The 21815-nt window shown below is 37.9% G+C and overlaps 1 protein-coding gene across 2 annotated transcripts in view; it reads left to right on the top strand.

Annotated features, from left to right (window-relative positions):
- The window catches only part of LOC125457310 (E3 ubiquitin ligase TRAF3IP2-like), a 67805-nt gene extending 52701 nt beyond the window's left edge, over positions 1–15104 (top strand). For both annotated transcript variants that reach the window (XM_048541363.2, XM_048541362.2), the window contains exons 6-9: positions 2346–2414; positions 2567–2683; positions 3941–4015; positions 9191–15104. In XM_048541363.2, the coding sequence (XP_048397320.1) occupies positions 2346–2414; positions 2567–2683; positions 3941–4015; positions 9191–9337 (408 nt within the window). In that variant the 3' untranslated portion in view covers positions 9338–15104. The remainder of the gene's footprint in view (positions 1–2345; positions 2415–2566; positions 2684–3940; positions 4016–9190) is intronic.
- The last annotated feature ends 6711 nt before the right edge of the window (positions 15105–21815 follow it).

Genomic DNA, 21815 nt, shown 5'->3' with positions numbered 1-21815 from the left:
GTCCGGACAAAAACATTTCTCGTTATTGTTGCCACATGCATTTACCAAAGTAGGTCTTTGCTGTCATATTGCAATTTTACTTTTGACTTTGAAAATTTACTAGATAACTCATATTTCGTTAACTTGGAAGCTTAAAACATTGTCTAAGTCAGTCCAGTGCCAGTGGACAGAGTCGTGACTGATGGTTGGTACTACTCAGTGCCTTTTTATTTGTATCTTTATATAATTGAATGCCAGACGTTCAAATTAAGATTGATTGATTTTTTTTTTTCTCCAAACAATTTTTTGGAATCTGCCAAACCAGACTTACTGACTGGAAAGAATTTACTTACAAGCATTTTTTTTTGGACCAATAAAAATGCTTTTGCCAATTTTTTTAAAAATCACTTTGGAGGCCCTGAAACATGGAGTTTTAAACTTCAATTCCACTTTTCAGCTTAACGTTTTATTTTTAAAATCATTTAACTGTTTGAAATTGATATTCACTAGCAGAATTAACAATTTCTCAGCATTACAATTGTAAGCTAATATATCAGGCATAATATGCTTTGAAGTATTTAAAACAAAACACTTATGAAGATAATTTGATTAGCAGAGTTCTGCTAAAGTATCTAAGCTATTTCTACCTTTGTAAAAGGATAGAAGTAGCTGATATACTTGCATTGTCAGTCTCGTTCAAATCCCAAACCCTGACTTTCATCAGAAACCTTTTTGACCTTTCATACATCTAATGGGGAAAGTCAACCCCTCAGATTTGGGCCAAAATATCCAATCTCTTTCTACTTGCCATCCACTCACTGAAGTCTAATTTGCCTGATGCGTTTGAAGGTGACTTTTTTTTTTCAGCTCTCCTACCAATGCAGCAGAATAATAGGTTTTTCCCACATTTTGTGTTTTTTTTTAATGGATGGAGTTAATGGGAACAATTTCAAGTACAGCACTCTACAATCAGCTGATGCATCTCCGTAACAGATGTAGAGATGTTGAATTTCAACCCTTCAAATATTACTATGTGTTACTTGACCTGCTATTTTATGGCTTAAAAACTGATCTCAAATTCTACATTTACACGAGCATATGTATTGTCATTCAACCTGTAAAACCCGAATCAGCATCCAATAATTCTTAACTGGAGTTCAACCTATATCACTTGTATTTGTCACAACTTGTAAGTAAAGTAGCAGTTTCACTTGGTTGTGGGGGAGAAAAAACGGTGGTTGGATTGAGATCAAGCACATGTTTCTGGTATAACATAGCGGACTTGCTCTGCATTGGGTGTGCAACAGTTAACCAGATTTAATGTGTTGATCCTTCTTTAAAAATAATGGAAAAATTCAACATTGAAAATAAAGTTAGGAAGAGGCCATTCAAGCCTACTTGTGATCATCCAACACTGTACCCTATTTCTGCTTTCTCCCCAGGCTTTTTAACCCCCCCCCCCCCCCGCCTCAACTACACTCAACTCTTTCTTGAAAACATATAATGCCCTGGTCTCAAATGCTTTCAGCAGCCAAGAATTCCACAAGTCACTGCTGTCTGAGTGAGGAATTTCTCCTCAATCCTATATGGCCTACACCATATCCTCAGACCGTGACCCCTGTTTCTCAACTCCCCAGTCATCATTTACCTTGTCTAGTCCTGTCAGAATTCCATTGGTTTCCATGACACTCCCCCCCCCCCCCCCCCCCCCCCATTCTTCTAAACGCCAGTGAATATAGTCACTACAGATTGAATCTCTTTGTACATCAGTCCTGCCATTCCAGGAATCAGTCCTGATGAAGGGTCTAGGCCCAAAATGTTGATTCTCCCTGCTCCTCTGCTACCTGACCTGCTGTGTTCCTCTAATCAGTCCGATAAACCTTCCTTGTACTGCCTCCATTGCCAGAACATCTTTCCTCAAGTAAGAAGACTAAAATTGCACACAGCACTCCAGGAGAGGTCTCGTCAAGGTGCTGCACAATTGTAGCAAACGTCCTGCTCTCGAAGATCAGGTCCTGAAAGATGGCTACTCAGAACATTGAGAAAGCCAAACTGTCTTAGGTGGTCACCCAAGTTTATTCTCATTTACACATCTTGATGGCATCATTGCCAACCTATATTCTCCTGTCATGTTTCATAATCTTTGTCACAGTACCACCCCACTATGGACCCATTGAAATTAAGGGAAAAATGAAATATAGCCAAGTATAAGAATCCGGACAATTTCCCTTTAGCCCTTAATCGCTCTGCAATGTAACTTAATTTAGATATGCCTGTTGGGTTAACTAGCATGCAGGTTTTTAAAAATAGTCAGAATAATAACAGCTATAATTCCAAATAAGACTATTTTGTTTCTTTTTTTTTAGATTGATATGTTTGAGCAGCATTTTAGAAGTATAAACAAAATCGATTGGATGGAAAGATATATCAATGATGTAAGTTAGCCTTTTTAAAGTTAGACTCCATATTTGAACAGTACTTCATAGTCTTCCAGAAAATAATAAGTCTCCTGCTTTATGTATTAACTGAATTATACTAAAATTTTCAAAGCATATTAACAATGGCTTCATTTCACCTGTGTGCACAGAAAGGATATCTGATCATTATCGTTATCAGCCCAAAATACTGGGAGGCTGTTACATCTCAGAACTTTGACGTAAAAAATGATGAACATTCTTTGAATACAGTCTTTATCTACAAACAGGTAATTCTAATCACAGCAAATAATTTAATTTTAATGCTTGTGAATCACTAGGTTGTTCCCTAAATCTAACACACACTTTTAAAAAACGGATTTGAGCAAATTATATTGATTTAATGGTAACTTGTCACAGGACAAGTACTTCTATCCACTTTTCCATTCTAAAGAGTGCATGTTGTTGTGATCTCATTTTATGTCTTCCTTTTTTATTAATCTGTCATTCATTTACTGTTGTTTACTGATATCTCTGTCAACTGACTCATTTACTTGCCTCCCTATAAAGAGATTTAAGTCATCCTTTGTTATCCTGATTCTAACTTAAGAACGTAGATGAATAGAATCATATCATTGGGCTTCTCAAAGCTGTTTCAGCATTCAGCAAGATCATGCTTGTCCTGTCCCTGAGGGCAAAAAAAGGGACAAGGTGCCTAACACCCCTATGTCAGTTTTATACATGTATTTGTTACTAATCACGCTGTTGTCTCCGGGATATTGTTGGGCACAGTTTGCTCAGAAAATAAAATCTTGAAGTTCTTTCAATCAATCTTGCAGAAGAACAATCAGATTTCATCTTGATTTCACAGCAAAGGTTTTTCTGAAACAGGAGACAGGAACTGAGCAGGTCATTACGTAGTGGGCTTTCCTAAATTGAAGATCCAAACAGAAAACTCAGCATGCCACCACTGTTCAAACAGAAATGGTGGGGAACAGTGGCCTTTTCATTGACCCTTGCCCAAAAAAAAATCTAGCTTTCTCCCCAATTCTTCAAATTCAGTCCGCAAAAATCATTAAAAATGAAGTGTCTTCACAACACTAGAGACACTGATCTCCATTTTGCCATTCTCAGCCTCAGCATTTTCTTAGGAGCAAGTGCAAGCAAACATCAGGAATTAAGTTTGAAAATTTGGTTTTCTGTAAAGAAAATTTGAGACAAACTTTCTAACTTTGCTGTTAGGTTGTCTCTAGCTGATGTTAACTAATTCCTTGGTAAAGAGGATAAATTTCCTTATTCTTCGCAGAATAGTCCCTTACAATTTAGGAAATTTTCTAAGACTTCAAATGAAATCTTTTCACTCATTCCTGATTCTAGTTTCATTTTTCTTTTCAAATTTAGATATTCTTGACTTGTTTGCTTTACACATCTTGAAAACTCAGGTTAACTCTTTTAACGTTGTGAGGAATATACATTTCTGAAATGTTCTTAAAAATACAGGTACTTTGGGCTGTTTCATGTGCTTCTGCTGTGTCACTTTTTTGCAGCTTCAAAACGAATTTATTCAGAATGGCAGCAAGAACTTCAGATTTGTTCCAATTATTTTCCCAGGAGCTAACATGGTAAGTATGGGATAGGTGGAAAGTGTACAAGTTGAACAAGTTACTTCTCAACATGCAGATTTGCTAATTAGTTTGGTCAGAGAACGGGATCCTGACAATCATTAAGAGGAGAGAGGCTACGAATTAGATGTTAAAATTCAAAGAATCTATAAAGTAAGAGGAAACATGGGCTCAATTTAAGAAAGAAGTGAGTTTAGTAAGGCTGAATTGAACATGTTTTCATGCACCAGGCCTGAGGAATAATGTAAAAGAATCAATTCTAGCAGTGAGGAGGGATTGTCAAATGAGACCTTGTGTAGTAGTAAAGAGCATAAAGGGGAATGCCTACAGGCAGCTGTGTACTAAAGGCTACAAAAAGGTCAGGAAAAGATTGTTGCATTTCTTTGAAATTTGATCCTATGATGAGGCAGCAATCGTAGGGGATTTTAACTACCCAACTATTAACTAGGATAACTTTAGTGTGCAAGGAGGAGAGGAAATGAAACTTGTAAATTTAATTCAGTAGAGCTTTTAAGCCAGTAGCAAGAAAGCTCAACAAGAAAGGGGCTCCTCTGGATCCAGTAATCAGGGATCAGCCCCAGGCAAGTAGAAAGGACATAAGTCGTGGAACATTTTGGAGATTGAACTGAGTTATGGTCACAATCTAGGATAGTTATGGAGAAGGATAAATATGGGTCAAGAATGAATATTTTAAACTGGGCAAAGGCTCATTTTAGTAAGGCAACATGATTTGGCCCAAGTGGACTGGGAGAAGCTACTTGAGGATAAAACTGTGTCAGAACATTGGGTGATATTGAAGGAGGACATGGTGAGAGTAAAAGGCTATATCCTAATTATATCTATATTTCATAAAGACCATCTGAAGAAGCCTGGATATGAGGCATATGAGGTGCATTAAAGCTAGGATTAAAAGAAAGGAACTTACAGTGGATACTGAGGGCTGAAGGCAGCATCATCCCTAGAGAAGTATAAACCATGCGTGGGGGACCTCAGAAGGAAAATAGAAAAGCAAACTGTGTGAGAAAGCATTGGTAGGTAAGATAAAGGTAAACCTTAAAACTTCCTAATACATAAGAAACAAGAGAATTGCTATGGAAAGAATAGGCCCCATAGAGGTAATCTGTACGTGAAAGCAAAAGATGTGGGCACAGTCCTCTATGAATACTTGGCATTCATCTTCATAATGGAAAAAGACGATACTGGTATAGACATCAAGGTGGAGGGCTTTGAAATATTGGAAGAAATTGAGACGGGGAGAAGTTTGGAGGTTTTATAAGCCTTAGTGGATGATATTGCTGATGTGATGTATCCAAGACAACTGAGGGATGTAAATGAGATATCACGGAACTTGCAGTAATTCTAATGGCAGACATCTTCTCTGGCCACGTGAGGTGTGAGAGGATTGAAGGACGGCTCATGTTGTACTCTTATTTCAAAAAATTGAGAAAGGGAAAGACCAGGAAATTACTGTCCTGTCTAACTAAAGTGTTGGGAAGCTATTTTAAAAAAATTATGGGAGACAGAATGTATTGGAAAGACATGGAATAATCAGAGATAGCTATCGTGATTTGTTGAGGGAAGGCAGTGTTTGACAAATATTGATAGAGATTTTTAGTTAAGGAGATAACCAGGATTATTGATGAGGGTAATGCATTTGAGTTGTTATACCTCTAGGAAAGCAGCTTTTCAATTTCCAAGCAAAATCATGTGTCTGAATGCTCCTGAAGATTATTGAATTGGCAAAAATGGTTCATTTAAAAAATTCTGTTAAGAGTTTGTAATGATTGACTGACTTCTAAGAATCACAGTTATCTGCCTTTGTCACAAGAGACAGTGAAGAAGATTTTCTAAGATTACAAAGGAATCTTGATCAAATGGCCAATGGGCTAAAAAATGGCAGATGGAGTTCAGTCTGGATAAATGCAAGATTTGGATTTGGGTGCAACTAATATTGTAGAGCCTTGGTTAGTATTGTCGAACAGAGTGACCTAGAGGTTCAGATGCACAATTCTTTGAAGTCTGCATCATATATAGACTGATGGTTAAAAGGTGCTTGGCATGCTTGCCTTCATTGCTCAGACCTTTTGAGTACAGGAGTTAGGAAATGATCTTGAGGTTGTACACATTGGTGAGGCCTCTTCTGGAAATACTGTGATCAATTTTGGTTGTCCAGTTTTGGGAAGGACATTAATCTGGAAAGGGTTCAGAAGAGATTCATGAAAATGTTGCTGGGTGTGGAAGGTTTGAATAATAAGGAGTAGTCGAGTAGAGTCAAACAGCACGAAAGCAGTCCCTTTGGGTCCAACCATTCCAAGGTGACCATAATCCCAAATTAAACTAGTCCCATCTGCCTACACTTGTCCCCTATCCCTCCAAACCTTTCCTATTCGTGTACTTATCTCAATGTCTTTTAAATGTTGTAACTGTACCCACATCCATTGCTTCCTCTGGAAGTTCATTCCACGCATGTCTTTGTTTTAACAAAATGTAATACCTTGCATTTATACAAATTAAACTCCATTTGTCACTCTTCAGCCCATTGATCCAATTGATCAAGATCTCTTTGTGATCTTAGATAACCTTTTGGGACCGGAACACTTTGCACTGGAGTGTAGGTGGTTGAGAGGTGATATTAAAGAAATTTATAAAATCATGAGAGTTCTAGATAGGGTTAGTGGTAGTTGTCTTCTTATTAGGAGGGGGATTTCAAGATTGGAGGCATTTTATTAAGGTGAGAGGAGGTAGTAATTTACAAACAAGACTTTTTTTAAGAGGATGGTTTGTGTGTGGAATGAACCTCTGTGAGGGAAGTGGTGGATGTGGGTATAATTACAATGTTTAAAAGACATTTGGATAAGTGTAAGTAAGAAAGATTTGGAGGGATGTGGACATGAGCTGGCAGGCAAGACTCGTTTAGTTTGGGATTATTTTCTGCATGGACTAGCTGAACTGCAGTTTTTTACTACAGCATTTTCCCATTGACCCAAGTTTAGTTGGAGCTCAGTGATCAACTGTCTTTGTCAAGGATAGCAAATCTTGCTTCTGCTTCAGCATTCATCTCTCTATTGTGATTTGTTCAAAGTTCTGACAAGATCAGGAGCTAAGGAGCAATGCCAAACAGGTTATTGATAATAAGTGCTGCTAATTAGCATTGATTAAATTCTCAATTTTTTTTGCTGATTTACGATGTGGTTGATAAGGTCATTAATGGTTGCAAAACTTTCAGACAATTATGTTGACACTATTCTGTGCTGAAAGTAAATTGGAGACTATAAACTGCAAAATAAGGTAGAAAATGAAACATCATTTTTTCCAAGCTTTTAGTTTTCACTGCAGCGGTTTTAAGTAAATACTTAAATTATTACAGTTTGTTATTTGTGCAATATTAACAACTTATCACTTACAAATTTAGCAATTTAAATGTTTAATCATTTGATTAAGCAATATAAGCTTCTGTTTGCTGTGATTGAGCACATAGTCGAGAGACTGTATGTTTGCAGCAGCAGCTTTAATTAGGGGTCAAAGATTATATGAAGGGAGGAAAGTGAAATTGGAGAGAAGGACAGGGCAGCTTGCAGTTATTGAAATTCATTGCAGAGGCTGAGGGAAGAATAGATAATTAGATTTTGAAGGAGATGTGAGTAAGAGATGCTCAAGAGAGAAACGGATACCAGAGGAGTATTGGATAGAATGGAAGCCTGACTTAGGAATTCAGGCCATAATGTCTCACAATGGTTTGGCCAGGGCAGGTAGTATCAAATAGCTTGGTCGAAGGCCATAATTGGCATAGTGGTAATGTCACTGAACCAGTAATTGAGAAGCTCTGGATAATACTCTGAGGAGATGGATTCAAATCCACTGTGCCAGATGGAGATACTTGCCTTCAATCTAAAGATAACCTAGTGCTGACCATGTAACAATTGCTGATTATCAGTAAAAACCCCATGTGGTTCATCCTTCTCCAGTAGGGAAGGAAATCTGCCAAGTTTACCTGATCTAGCTAACGTATAGCTTCAGACCCACAGCGATGTAGTTGATTCTTAACTGCCCTCTGTCTGATAAATGCTGAGCCCACAAATGATGCCCACATCCCAGGAACTATGAAAAAAAAATTTAATGGAATGGTCAACAGTAAGCAAACTATTAGTCAATGTCAGAGTGCCAGTTCAATCATTCAGAACGAGATTGGTGGGTAGGGCCACCCTTGAGTAAATTCCCTCTCTGGAGGGAAATGTGAGAAACCCAATGATTGTTGAGTTGTGGAGAAATTCAGAAGTAGTGGTGGGTGTAATGATTTAGGATATAAAAGGTTATTGAGATTAACCCTTAACTGGTACTTCAGAGGATGGATAGTTGTATTGCTTTTCAAAGGAAACATCTCAAATGGGTAGATTGACCTTTTTGGAGAATGCTAACAAAACAGAGGGGTAGGTAAGTTGCAGGTGTATTCAAGACCAGCCTACACTTAGGAAGGTAGAAAAGTTTTCATGATGGGGAACAGAAGGATGACTGGGCAAAAGCAAAAAGACAGGAGATTTCAAGAAGAGGAAAAATAAAGAGTGAAAGAGAACTAAAAGGAGTGTGCCTAAGCGGAAACCAAAATACATACATGAACGGACGCAGAATTGTAGTTGCATTGATATGTTGAAGTTTGGAGTAGACATAGCCTGGCTGTTAATGGAGGACGGATGAAAATGAATTGAGAACCATTTAGAATAAACTTGAAGCATTAATTAGACAAATGTATGGGTTTAGGAACAATTATGCAGAGGCAGGATATAAATAAGATTGCAGTTGAAGGTCCAAGGAATGTTGACTGTGTGTGCTAAGAGGTTACACCTGTAGTCTGATACTGTATTGATTACTCAAATTAATAAATAGATAAACTTGCATTCCACATCTGTTCAATTTCAGTGAAGTCTAGGTACACCATCATTCATAAAACCCTAATAGAATATTGTTGAACGAATTGGGACCAGTCCAGAATACATTGATTCTCTAAATTAGGAACTACATTGAAGTATTGAGGTTATGAGAGCCGCATAAATTATAATCAGTGATTCATCTGGTTGTAATAAACAGCATGATCATCTTATTAACAGCATGACATCTGGCATTTTGAACAAATTGCAGATGCTTACTTTTTTAATTAAAAATGGGTTTTTATTTGTTCAGAAACATGTTCCTTCATGGCTACAAAATACACACATCTACCGTTGGCCAATGCAAACTCAGGATATTCTACGACGACTGATGCGCCTGGAAAAATACAATCCTCCTCCAGTTGGTGAACTTCCGACTATCATTCAGAAATCTATATAATCTCGGCTTGATGTTGCTGGAATAATATCATAAAACAAACTTTTCCAAATACATGGCATTTTTTTGTGATTAAGGATGACCAGTTTTCAGTCCATCATGGAAATTAATTTCTTCAAAATATTTCAAATGTCTAGAATGCAGTCAAAAAACAATAACTTTGTATCATTGAAAAATGATAGGATTATGGCCACAACAAATGATGTTTATTTCAAGATTTGCTCAGCTTGATGTATATCAAGTACATTTATTATATACATGACTTAATTGCTAAATAATGTGTAACATCAAACAAGTAGTATTTCTGAAACATTAACCTAACCTCCTTGTTTTAGAGCTGGATCTTCATGGAGTTGCTCTCTCTCTAGTCTTATTTACTGATGTTGCCAATGCTGCCTGTGATCTGACACTAATGATGAGGATTAAATTGCTAAAGTTATCATGATGAGAGACAGCAAAATATTCACGTTCAAAGGGATCCATGTGTTCTTGTATATACATCAAAGTTGAGCAAGTGCAGGAAATGATTGGGTAAATGTATGACGTGAGCCTTTTATTACGAAGAAGTTAGAATATGAAAGTAAGGAAGTCTTGCTGCATTTCTGTAAAAGATCTTTTGTGAGGCCATATCCGACATAATGTGTATGGTTCGGGTCTGTTTGCCAAGTGAAAGATGAGCTTGCCTCAACCGGAGTGCATAATGTGCACCGAGTTCATTCCTATAGGTTGTCCTGTGAAGTGAGCTTGAATGTTGAGAGGTCGTTCTCTGGGGTTGGAGAAGCTAGAATCTGCAACATAAACTGTAGACTGTTAGTCTCCGTCTAAGACTGAGATAAGAAATTCCTTTACTCAGATGTAAATGCTAAGAATTATTTTACCCTAGAGGACACTGAATGCTCAATAACTGAATATGTTCATGAATAATATTAATAGATTATTTTTGGATCTTGAGGGAATTGAAGGATATGGGGATAGTGTAGGAAGGTCATTCTGAGGTATAAGATCATCCATGATTTGTTGACTAATCAAGCAGGCTCATGATGCTCAGTGACCTATCCCTGTTCTTTGTTTTCAAGTAGTTACAAACAGCTTTTTGAACAGCCAGGTTTGCCCAAATAGATGAATATTTAATACAGGACAAAGTGCCTGTATTAATTATCATTGGGAATGGAAGTGGATAACAATTGTTGGCACTTATTAATGGCTGGCTCCATCTCAAACCATAAATGTGATGGGAATTGTAATTTTGCATGGTCACGATGTGAACTGCTGTGATTTTTTTTTCAGCTTTTGTTGAACCTAATAGAACAGGATATTACACCGAAAGCCATAAATCTACTTAAAACACACTTGTGGTTTTATTTGCATAAGAGTATCTTTACAAAAAACTATGAAAACCACCAAAAAATTTGGTGTCAAACTTAACAATTCTCACGGTAAAATTTTATTTTAGAAACTACTCTCATCTACATTTAGAAACCATTTAAAATAAATTATTTTCAAGGAAAATCAACCCTCTGATGAAGGGTCCAGGCCCGAAACGTCAGCTTTTGTGCTCCTGAGATGCTGCTGGGCTTGCTGTGTTCATCCAGCCTCACATTTTATTGTCTTTCCTCTTTTTCCTGCCTAGTTACACATTCGGTTTTGTTTTTCTGCTCAGATTCAAATATCTTTTATTTCCTTTATGGCAAAAACACACACAGTATTAAAAAATAACGAGTGCTAGCAATATGTACACTTGTGTCTCATTATTACATACTTCCACGTGCGTAGATAGATGTACTCTACTGCAGATTAGTCCTAACAGTATATGCCAATAGTTAAACTTGTCTCTAGAACCTTCAGCTCAAAAGCTGCTTTTTTTTGACCTGTAACATTGCAGCAAATTAGCACGGTATCTAGGACCTGAATGAACAGAGAAGATAACGCAGTATCCTCTCAACTAGAGTTTTACAGATTGGGAAATAAGAACTTAGATGGTATAAAAAGTGAATTCAGTACCATGTATGCTTATAATAAATATGCATCTCTAGGGAGGTTCATTCCTAGTTATTAATGCAGAAAACAGAATGATACTAGTGCAAATTTTTACAAGTGAGGTTGGAGGGGTGCACCAATTACATTCAAATTTCACTCCTGTACTGGTCACAATGATGTTGAAATTTAATCTAGAAGATATGGCCAATCATATAGATCTTAGACTGTATTAGGGTTAGCATTGGGAATAAGTCAGCCTTGTTTTTCTTTTAGTCAACAAAAGTCAACTAGTTTATTACAAAAACTTACCTATCTTTTTCCATCTTTGCTAAGTATAATCTGCATTCTAACATCTCAAAATTAACATGTGACAATCTTTGTTTGAACACCCTGCAGAATACAGTGAGCAACAACTGGGATTGACACCAATCCCATAGATTTCCTCTCCAGATGCTACTGGCACCGGGTCAGTAGATCTTATTAGAGCTTCACAAGGGATTATAGTCCTCACTTTTAATGACCTGGCCTTGAAATTACACGCCCAAAGAGCTATTCAGTCATGGATTGCCCTAATGATTGCTTACAGGCTGCTGGTTCACTTTCCTTTCCTGTGCCCGTGCACTCCTGAATTCTGGAATCTATGCTTCAGCAATTATTCATTCATATCTCCAGCTTCACCAAACTAGAATTGCTCAAATTTTTTTGCTGCATTCTAATCTTGTTCACTTACTTAAAGCAAATATTGCTTGTTTATTTCCTTTGCCTTCACCTAGCTATTTACGATGCACAATATCCTCCAAGCCTCTCCAGATTTTTTTTTCTGAGCTTTAACACCAACCCTAAGCTGTGCCTACTGATTCCTAGGATATTTTCCTCAATTATGACTTCACACAGCTATTCAGCTGCTGTCAGCTTCTAATTCTGTCTTAGCTATACTATTAGATATGCAACTTCTGGCTACCCACATTTCTTCCTGAATTCTGACTATATAGAACCTGTGGCCCAAATATGCTGTTTCAGCACTTTATTTCCATATGGAGCTTGCCACTGTCTTTGTCCGTCTGTTATTTTTCAATTAACTGTGACCCCAGAACTGTTTGAGGGGCTTATTAAGAAAATAAGCCCCATCCCTTTTAGGTAGGTCCATGTATAACAATCAGCAGAGTGGCTAGAATGTGTAAACTCCGTGGAACTGTCAGCTTCCCAAATCTTACCATTTTTCACATTGCTTATCTCCTACAGTTTGTAGTGCATTTGAAGAGGTCATCTCTGCAACTAATGACTAGAATTAAAATTGTGTGGTGAGCTTAATAGTGGACGAGGGCAACAAATTCCTTTCCAAAACCATATGGGTTGGCAAGGGGCAAATCTTATTTCTGTTCTTTGTTGAAGATATAGCTAACTTGGGTAGCAACTTTTCAACATTCATGTTTAACTCTCCATTACATTGCTATATTCTGTATTCATAATTTATGAATACATCTTAATTTTGACAGCAATTTCTACACCAATATTAGTTTCAATTTTCTGTCTTCAAGGATTCTTTATGGATCTTTTACAGATGACACAATTTGTGGCCAGCCGACCTAATGCTTTTATCTGCATGATTATGGATCTGGATGAACCTAGAAGGACAAGGGCAGCAAACAATGAGAATACCACCATGTGCAAACTTGTCACTGATCCATATATCATATACTTGGACCTAGTATCTTTTACACCTTCACTAGGTCAAAGTCTCTTCTCAACTGCACTGTGGGTGTGTTTTACACCACATTGATTGCAGTATTTCAAGGAGGAGACTCCCCACCACCTATATCAAGAGCAATTGGACATGGACAGTAAATGCTTGGCTGGACAGTGGCAGCAATATTTAAAATAAAACTTCTGTGCAGGACTATAATGGCTGTTAACATATCCAAGCTGCAACTTCAATTTCTTCAGATGACCAATACATTTTTTTTTGAGAGTTTGGTAACTTCCTTACCTATAAAATTGGCCTGAATGGACAATTAGTATATTTTGTCCAGTACTGTGCTAGATTTCCAAAAAGGCATTTGTTAGGTACATACAAAATGATTTAAGAAAAGCTCTCATTGTGTTGGAGGTAGTGCATTAACACAGCTAAAAGATCAGCTTACCAGCAGAAGACAGAGTTGGGATAATGGGGCCATTTTCAGAATGTAGCTAGTGGAGTGTCACAGTGATCTGAGCCATAAAGACTAGACTAGATGAGATTAGATTCCCTACAGTGTGGAAACAGGCCCTTCAGCCCAACAAGTCCACACCGCCCCTTGAAGCATCCCACCCAGACCCACCCCCCTATAACCCACACACCCCTGAACTCTACGGGCAATTTAGCATGGCCGATCCACCAGCCTGCACATCTTTGGACTGTGGGAGGAAACCGGAGCACCCGGAAGAAACCCGTGTAGACACGGGGAGAATGTGCAAACTCCACATAGACAGTCGCCCGAGGCGGGAATCAAACCCGGGTCCCTGGCGCTGTGAGGCTGCAGTGCTAACCACTGAGCCACTGTGCCCTAAGGATGATCATTAAACCAAATTGGATTTAGGATTTCGTGAGTTGATATCTACCTGGATAGCAACAGTGAACCAATTTATTTCCTATCCTGAGCAGCATCTCAGGAGCACAAAAGCTGACGTTTCGGGCCTAGACCTTTCATCAGAGAGGGGAATGGGGAGAGGGTTCTGGGTCCTCCGACACTTCCGCCATCTACAATCCGACCCCACCACCCAAGACATTTTTCCATCCCCACCCTTGTCTGCCTTCCGGAGAGACCACTCTCTCCGGGACTCCCTTGTCCGCTCCACACCCCTCCAACCCCACCACACCCGGCACCTTCCCCTGCAACCGCAGGAAGTGCTACACTTGCCCCCACACCTCCCCCCCCATCCCAGGCCCCAAGATGACTTTCCATATTAAGCAGATGTTCACCTGCACATCTGCCAATGCCAGTTGCTGCTTGACCTGAGCTTTTCCAGCAATTTGTGGCTTTGTTTCTGAATTCGAGCATCCACAGTTCTTTCAGTTTGTAATAGTGGAACTATTCTGGCCATGTAAATCATTACATTCACATTGGTGGTAGTGGAAGTAGAGGCTCAACACCACTTGTACTTCTCTGTCATTGACTGTTGTGATGGCCATAACATTTAGTTTGTGTGTAGAGGAGCAAATTGATGCAGAGCAGCTATACAAAATTACATACCTAAAAGTGTTGCATTTTCCCCCCCAGTGTGCTTTAAATATAAAACATTCCAACTGGTGCTGTATTTATGGGAAATATATTTTGTTTTACCCATCTGTGATTTATTGAAGTGTTTTGAAGTTTTTGTAGGACACCATACATGGTGGTATAGAGTATACTCACCACTGAGTGGAGTTCACAACTCAAGATGAGCCATTCAGCTGCCTTCAAAGCTCACTTGACTCTAACTTTAGAATAGTATTACCTAAACTCTGGAAGAGTTTTCCATATGCTACGTTGTCTACAGTTAATACTTACGCTGCGTAAAAGACAATGAAGGGGATATGTGGCTCCTGCGAATAAAAATTATTTGCTAAATATCTGTCAAAGACAATTTTGAACGTTTTCATAAGTCTTGTTTTCTTTAATCCAGAATTTGATGGAATTGGAATTCTGTGATTTACACACTATAAAATAACTATGGGATATGTCACTGTTAATGTAGTTAAATTTAATATCAAGAGTTCAGCTCTGGATATATTGGTACTGTTTGTGCTCTGAAATCAGACAATTTGCTAGTATATATAATGATTGAATGTACTTTTGAATGTATTAAGTTGAATAAATCAAACTTTTACTAATATCTGAGTGTTTCTGCTTAAGTATACTTAATTTTTTGGGGTCTGCATATCATTGGTAATGATGTGGGTGGTGAACTTTCTTGATGGTGTGCAGTCCAGCTTGTGAAGCTACTCCCACAACACAGTCAAGTAGAGAGTTGTAGAATTTTAATTTAGAGGCAGCGAAAGAACAGGCACATAAAATAAAGTCAGGATGATGTGAGATATGGAGGGGAAACTGGGCATGATTTTGCCATCCTTACTAGGTAGCTACCCTGCACCTGTAGATATTACACATGGCAGTCATTCCATGCAAGTGGTGTTGAGAGTGGATGGCCAAAGTGTATGGTACTAATCAATGGACTTTTCTCTGGCGTCAAGTTTGAGTCATTGTGCTGCTGTACTCATTCAGGCAAATGGAAAGTATTGTGTCATAATGCAAAAGGCTCTAGTGAGGGGGTATTAGGAAGTTAGGCAATGAGTCATACAGACAACACTTTCCATCTGACTTCTAACAGTAATAGCACTTGTATCTCTTGCATGATTTGAGTTTGTGATTAATCTGATAGAATATGTGGCAATGATAATGTAATTGAGTAGTGAGGGCAAAATGTTGGGTTGGGTCGGAGATGGCTATTACGTTACCTGTGTGGTGAATGCTACTACCCATTCACCAGATGTTGGCTAGCTCTTGTAGCATGTGAAAATGCACTGTTCCATTAACTGAGGAATTACATTACGATGAAGTAGTGCAGTGTAGCACAGGTCTAAAACTGCTGAAGGTAGTTTAGAGTAGGACACAGCAGAGAACCCTGTCAGTGAGACAATTGGCCACCTACAGCAATCTTCCTTTGGAAACATTTCACCCCTTTATCCCATTAGTTTGTCTTTTGTTTATACTTGCTTCTTTTCTTGACCCTGGATACTTCTGTCATACTTTTCTGAGGAATTTGACAGAAGAAAAATTGAAAAAAAATTATAACTGGTTGATTGTAACACAATATTTAAATATGGTGGATATGACCACCGTATTTAGAGAAACTGAAGACTCAATTCTTTAAAATGCAAGGTCTGAAGAAAGAGGTAGAGAACAACTAGTTGAAGTAAGGACAGAATTTAGGCAGCTGAGTGGGAGGTACTTTGAACAACATGAAGTAGTCTGATGTGTTGCCTGTCATATGCAAAACCTATGCAGGAATTTAAAATATATTTAATTTTCTTTTTTTATGATCATGATTTTTCTTTATAAATTATAAATTTATAATTTTCTTTATGAATATTCTTTATCATCTTCTTAATGATTGCACTTAATCCTCTAACAGAACTGCTTTTTCATACGTAAGTGACTGATTTGGAAAATCCTGTTCCCTTATGAAAGGAAAGGAGGCTGTTACTGTTTCCAACCCATGTGACCATATTCAGTAGGCTGCAGAAACTCCCACCATGATTAAAGACCAATGCAAGTAAATTCTTGCTGAACTACTGTTCAGATAGTCACATGACCTGAGGAGGTGTGAACTGATCATAATTATCGATCTTTGAATTAATCTACATCAGACCCAGATTTGACATGGGGAGATGTTTAAAGAATTTTCCTGTGCTGTAGACCTCCATGAGTCTACAAACAGGGTATTGAGTAAACTGAGATAATAAAATGTGAGGCTGGATGAACACAGCAGGCCAAGCAGCATCTCAGGAGCACCTGTGCTCCTGAGATGCTGCTTGGCCTGCTGTATTCATCCAGCCTCACATTTTATTATCTTGGAATTCTCCAGCATCTGCAGTTCCCATTATCTCTATTGAGTAAACTGTATGACTTGTTAGTATAGACCCTGTGTAGTGAATGCTACTACACATTTATGGCTGTTCTTTTGTTTCAGTTCCACTTTTCTTCCTGTTCTTGTGTTTCTCAATTCCATGAGAGATCAAAAATCTGATTAAGGCTGAGTTTAAATATAGTTAATGATCATGATTCCACACTCCTCTGGGGTAGCCAATTCCAAAGATTGACAACCCTTTGACTGCATAAATATCTCAGCATCTCAGTCCAATATCATTGTTACCTTGAGACTATGCCTCTATGTTCTGGATTTCCCTTGGGGGGCGGGAAACACCTCCTGTTTTCTACCCTATCAAACCCTTCAGAAACTTACATATTTCAATGTAACTACTTCTCATTCTTCTCAACTCTACTGGTTTTAGGCTGAATTTACACAGACTTTCACAGAAAACTGCTCTTAGTCCCAGGGACAAACCCAGTGAACCCTTGTTGTGCTGCCTCCAATGCAAGTAAATCTTTTATTAAATATAGAGACCGAAATGGCTCACAGCATTCCGAGTACAATTTCCCCAAATCCCTTCTCAATTGTAATAAGATATAATTTGTGCATTTCAATCCCCAATTGATCATTATCTACCAGTAGATTAAGACTTTGTTCCCTAAAACAGACTCAACATGTACGAGTTTCAAGCCTTTTAATAATAATCTGCTTGTTTATTCTGACACAATGTCTTCATACTTTCTCATGTTGTTATATTCTTACTGCAATTCTGTTGCTCACTCACTTAACCTATATCTCTTTGCAAACTGCAAACTTTGCAGTGTCTTTATGTTTTTCTCATTGTTTAAATTCTCAGCGAGGTTTGAGAACCATGGGCCTGAACTCACCTGTTCCTCAGCCATAACAACTTATGTTTTACCTTTAATAAAATTAACTGTTCCAGCAGGAGCATTACCAAATAAAATTTGAGGTTAAGCAATGTAAGAAAATTCTGTTGCATATGATCAAAAGCTATGTGGAAGGTTTCGAGAATTCTGAGTGGAAGCAAGCAAGAGGTGTTTTAGGGACCGAATTCCAAACCTTACGCCCTCAGCGGGTGATGGCTCTGTCGCCCATGATGGAGTGATTTAAATCAAGGAAATGTAATGGTCAGATTTGGAAGTGCACTTGGAGCCTTGCAGGTTACAGAAGTAGGAATAGGCACGGAGATGAAAAGAACTGAGACTATTTCAGTTGAAAAGGCTCATCACTCGTCATCCCAGAACTTTCTATTTAGAATCTCTAATACTTCAGTAATAATTGCTGTAGAATAATAGCCCTGAAAAGCCAGGGAAATCTTGATTTGCAGCACTGAAATTTTATGAATCCTAACCTTTTAATTTTAGCCTTTTTTGCAAATAGGCCTAAACCAGATATGGCGCATGTTTTAGAATTCTCTGACATTTAATGACATTAAAGTGACTACATCACAACAGGCATAGGTTTATTTACTTTGAGAAACTGTACTATGGGAGAACAAATTCATCTATGTATTCACTTCCGAATGCCAAAGGAAAATTTATTTTCTGGAAATTGGTAGCTTTTACTTTGAAAATTGCCATTGACAATAAAAACAAAGACTTCGCACCTACCTTCGGGACACTATGGCCTAGTGGTACTATCACTATACCTGTTCAGCTGGTAGAGCTTGAATTTATTTTTTAAACTAAATTTGGAATTACGAATGTAAAGATGACCATTAAAACCATGGTCAGTTGCTGGGAAAAAGCCATTTCATTCACTAACGACCTTTAGGGAAGGAAATCTGTGGTCCTTACTAGATTTGGCCTATGTGTGACTCCAGATGCAGAGCACTATCTTTGACTCTTCACTGCATTATGGACGGTTAGGGATGAACAACAAATGATGAACTAGGCCCATCCTGTGAATGTATTTTTAAAAAATTTTAAGGTTTTAATACTTAATCTCCTCCTTCACCTTTAATTAAGCTTCAATGAAGTTGTTTGCAAAGGTACTGTTTACTAACATTATCATGTAAGTGTCAAGTCATCTTTATAACACTGTTGAAGTGATTTCCCCCTACTCCCATACCTCCCAGTCTTTCCATTTTGTTTAGATTGTTCTATGTTCAGTTGTACTGTCTGGAGCACCTACAGTGCATTATCTGTCCAGAAGATTGAAATTGCACTGCAGTTCTAAGGCATTGGATCCAAATTTGAATATTGTTCAGATGCCAGTCTGCTGCTATTGCAAAAAAACCACAGGTCTGTAGTGAGATTAAAAACTAGGCCCACACACTACTTTCTAAATTAGTTGATCTCATGCAGTGCAGGCTAAGAGATTTGGAAAATTTGTGACGCCTCAACATATTATGATTCTGAAATATATGTCTTAATGATAACAACACTTGTGGCTTCCACTTCATCGTTGGCCCAGTGGCTGGTTGGAATTCATGCATAATGCACTTTCTCAATTAATTTCACATTTTTTTTCCCTGCTTACTGGGATAAATATCTTTTAAAACAATTTTCATTTTAATCTTTGGGGAAATCACACTTAAAGAACTGTGTGCAGTTTTATGTATGTATTGTATGAAATTTCATGTTTTAACCTGTCACTGATGCTAGAAATTTCCCTGAAACCTACAATTTTGCTTCTGTTCTACTACTCAGTGAAGATTGACTCATGGACAATACGGTGTTCATGAAAATTGAATTATACATCTCTTAGCTTGCAAGTTTTGTTTTAATTCTATTGAGAGGACTCCGTAAGAAAATGTTAGAACTCTTCATCTCAAGTTTTCAATCTGACTATGATTGGTGCAACGAAACTTTCTTTGTCATTGTCTTAAGTGAAATGAACAGCTGAATTAATCTAACCTGAATCAATCCAACTTGCAAAAGGATAGACGTATTGCCTGAACCAAAGTATCAAATGACATTCAATCAGACTTGTATGAGGTTAATCAATGTGAATAGTCAAGTTAAATTGGACTATTTCCATACTGGTGATGCAAATGGGTTAAACTCAAATACTATTTTATGTCAATTTCTCAGTTGTTGGAGACCATTTGTGTGCACAAAGGAAAAACAGATGCTACGGTAACATGACAGAAACCAGGTTTTTATAAGCAACGTTTAGTAAGAAACACTTAGAGATCAGACAGAGAGTGAAGGAGGGAAGCTAATCCAGACCAGTGAAGAAACACCCTATTTGAGGCACACCATCAGTCAGGGATTTGGGACTGGACTTTATCTATCATTAGAAGAACAAAATGTCAAAATGTTTTCAGCTGGAGTAAAGCCAGAAACTTCTTAACTCCAGCTCTAAGAACAAGAATCGCAGTCCTGCAACAGTTCAAGGATGTATTTTGTGAGAATCAAGGGTAACAGTAGAATTATGACCTAACTACACGTTACCTCATTTGTAATCACATTTTCAGCGTCAGTAGTATGTGTGTGTGCAGGAATGTGTGTGGCTGAGAATGTTTATGATATTAAGAAATCAAGATATTTCCTGTTTTTATAACTTATGAGTTACGGTACTTAAACTGATTTTAAACAAAAATTTCTTTGAAACATCTGCCTCCGGCTAGTTGAACAGTAGAGAAAAAGGGAACCATTCTATCGTCTCTTCCTCTATCTGCAAATGGTTTAAAATAATAGAGTAATTATTTCCTCCAGTAGGGATATCTCAAACAGAGTAAATTAATATTAGAGCTAGACCATTTTGGAACAATATCAGGAAGCAACTCTTTTAACAAAAGCTAACTATAATGGAAATCTGGAACTCTTCCTGAAAAAAGATTTGGATGTTGGGTCAAGCTGAGTTTTCAAGTCTGAGATGCTCAAACATTTGATCCCTGCTGAAGCTAGTATAGGCTCTCTGATGAAGGGTCTAGGCCCGAAACATCAGCTTTTGTGCTCCTGAGATGCTGCTTGGCCTGCTGTGCTCATCCAGCTCCAATCTTTGTTATCTAGTATAGGTGGAGACTTCTTTTATTATTCCCTTCGTGGAGCATCCGTTTCGCTGATTGTGCCAACATTTGTCGCCCATGAGAAGGTGGTTGTAAGTTGTCTCCTTGAATGGCTGCAGTTGGTAGACCCACAATACCTTTAGGAAGGGAATTCCAGCATTTTTGACTCAGTGATGGCAAATCCCAATGTTGTAATGGTTTCTTTTCTGCACTATACTATTAAGTGATGTTTATCCCACAGGAACATGGGAACAGGAGTTGGTCATTTAGATCTTGAGCACATTTAGCTATTCAATGAGATCATGGCTGACCTGAGGCCTAATTCCATATATCTGCTTTTGGCCCATATCCCTTTAATACTTTTTGCTTAACAAAAAATTATATATCTCCGGTTTAAAATTAATGGATCTAGCATCAAATGCTGTTTATGGAAGACAGTTTCAAACCTATACCACCCTGTCTATGTAGCCAAATTGATAGTTAAGTTAGAATGCAAAATACTATAATTTGGTTATTCAGGAGAAGGAAGTACTCATTGCTATGGGTTACATGAAAATATTTAGTGTTGTTATGCCATCAAAAATAAAGCTCCAGGCCTAAATGTAAAACAAGTTGTCACTCAAGAATACCTAGATGACCTGTGGGGAAGGTGGGGCGTGATGTTAGAAATTGGAAATATTAGCATAAAATGCTGACATTACTCAGCAGGTTAGTTACCATCTCTGGAGAGATGAAGAAGAGTTAACATTTTTGGCCTGAAAGCATTTATTTGATCTGGGAAATGTTACAACAGTAGTGAGAGGAAGAACGAATATGGAAGATCTGAGATGAAGTGGAAGCCACAAGTGATTAAATGACAAAAGATGATATGGACCAAGGTGAGAAGGGTGTATGCAACAAGAAACATTGCTCAAAATA

The sequence above is a fragment of the Stegostoma tigrinum genome, chromosome 12, assembly GCF_030684315.1.
Source record: "Stegostoma tigrinum isolate sSteTig4 chromosome 12, sSteTig4.hap1, whole genome shotgun sequence".
NCBI lineage: Eukaryota > Metazoa > Chordata > Chondrichthyes > Orectolobiformes > Stegostomatidae > Stegostoma > Stegostoma tigrinum.
Note: the sequence above shows the minus strand (reverse complement) of the source record. Positions and strands in the feature narration are given on the sequence as shown.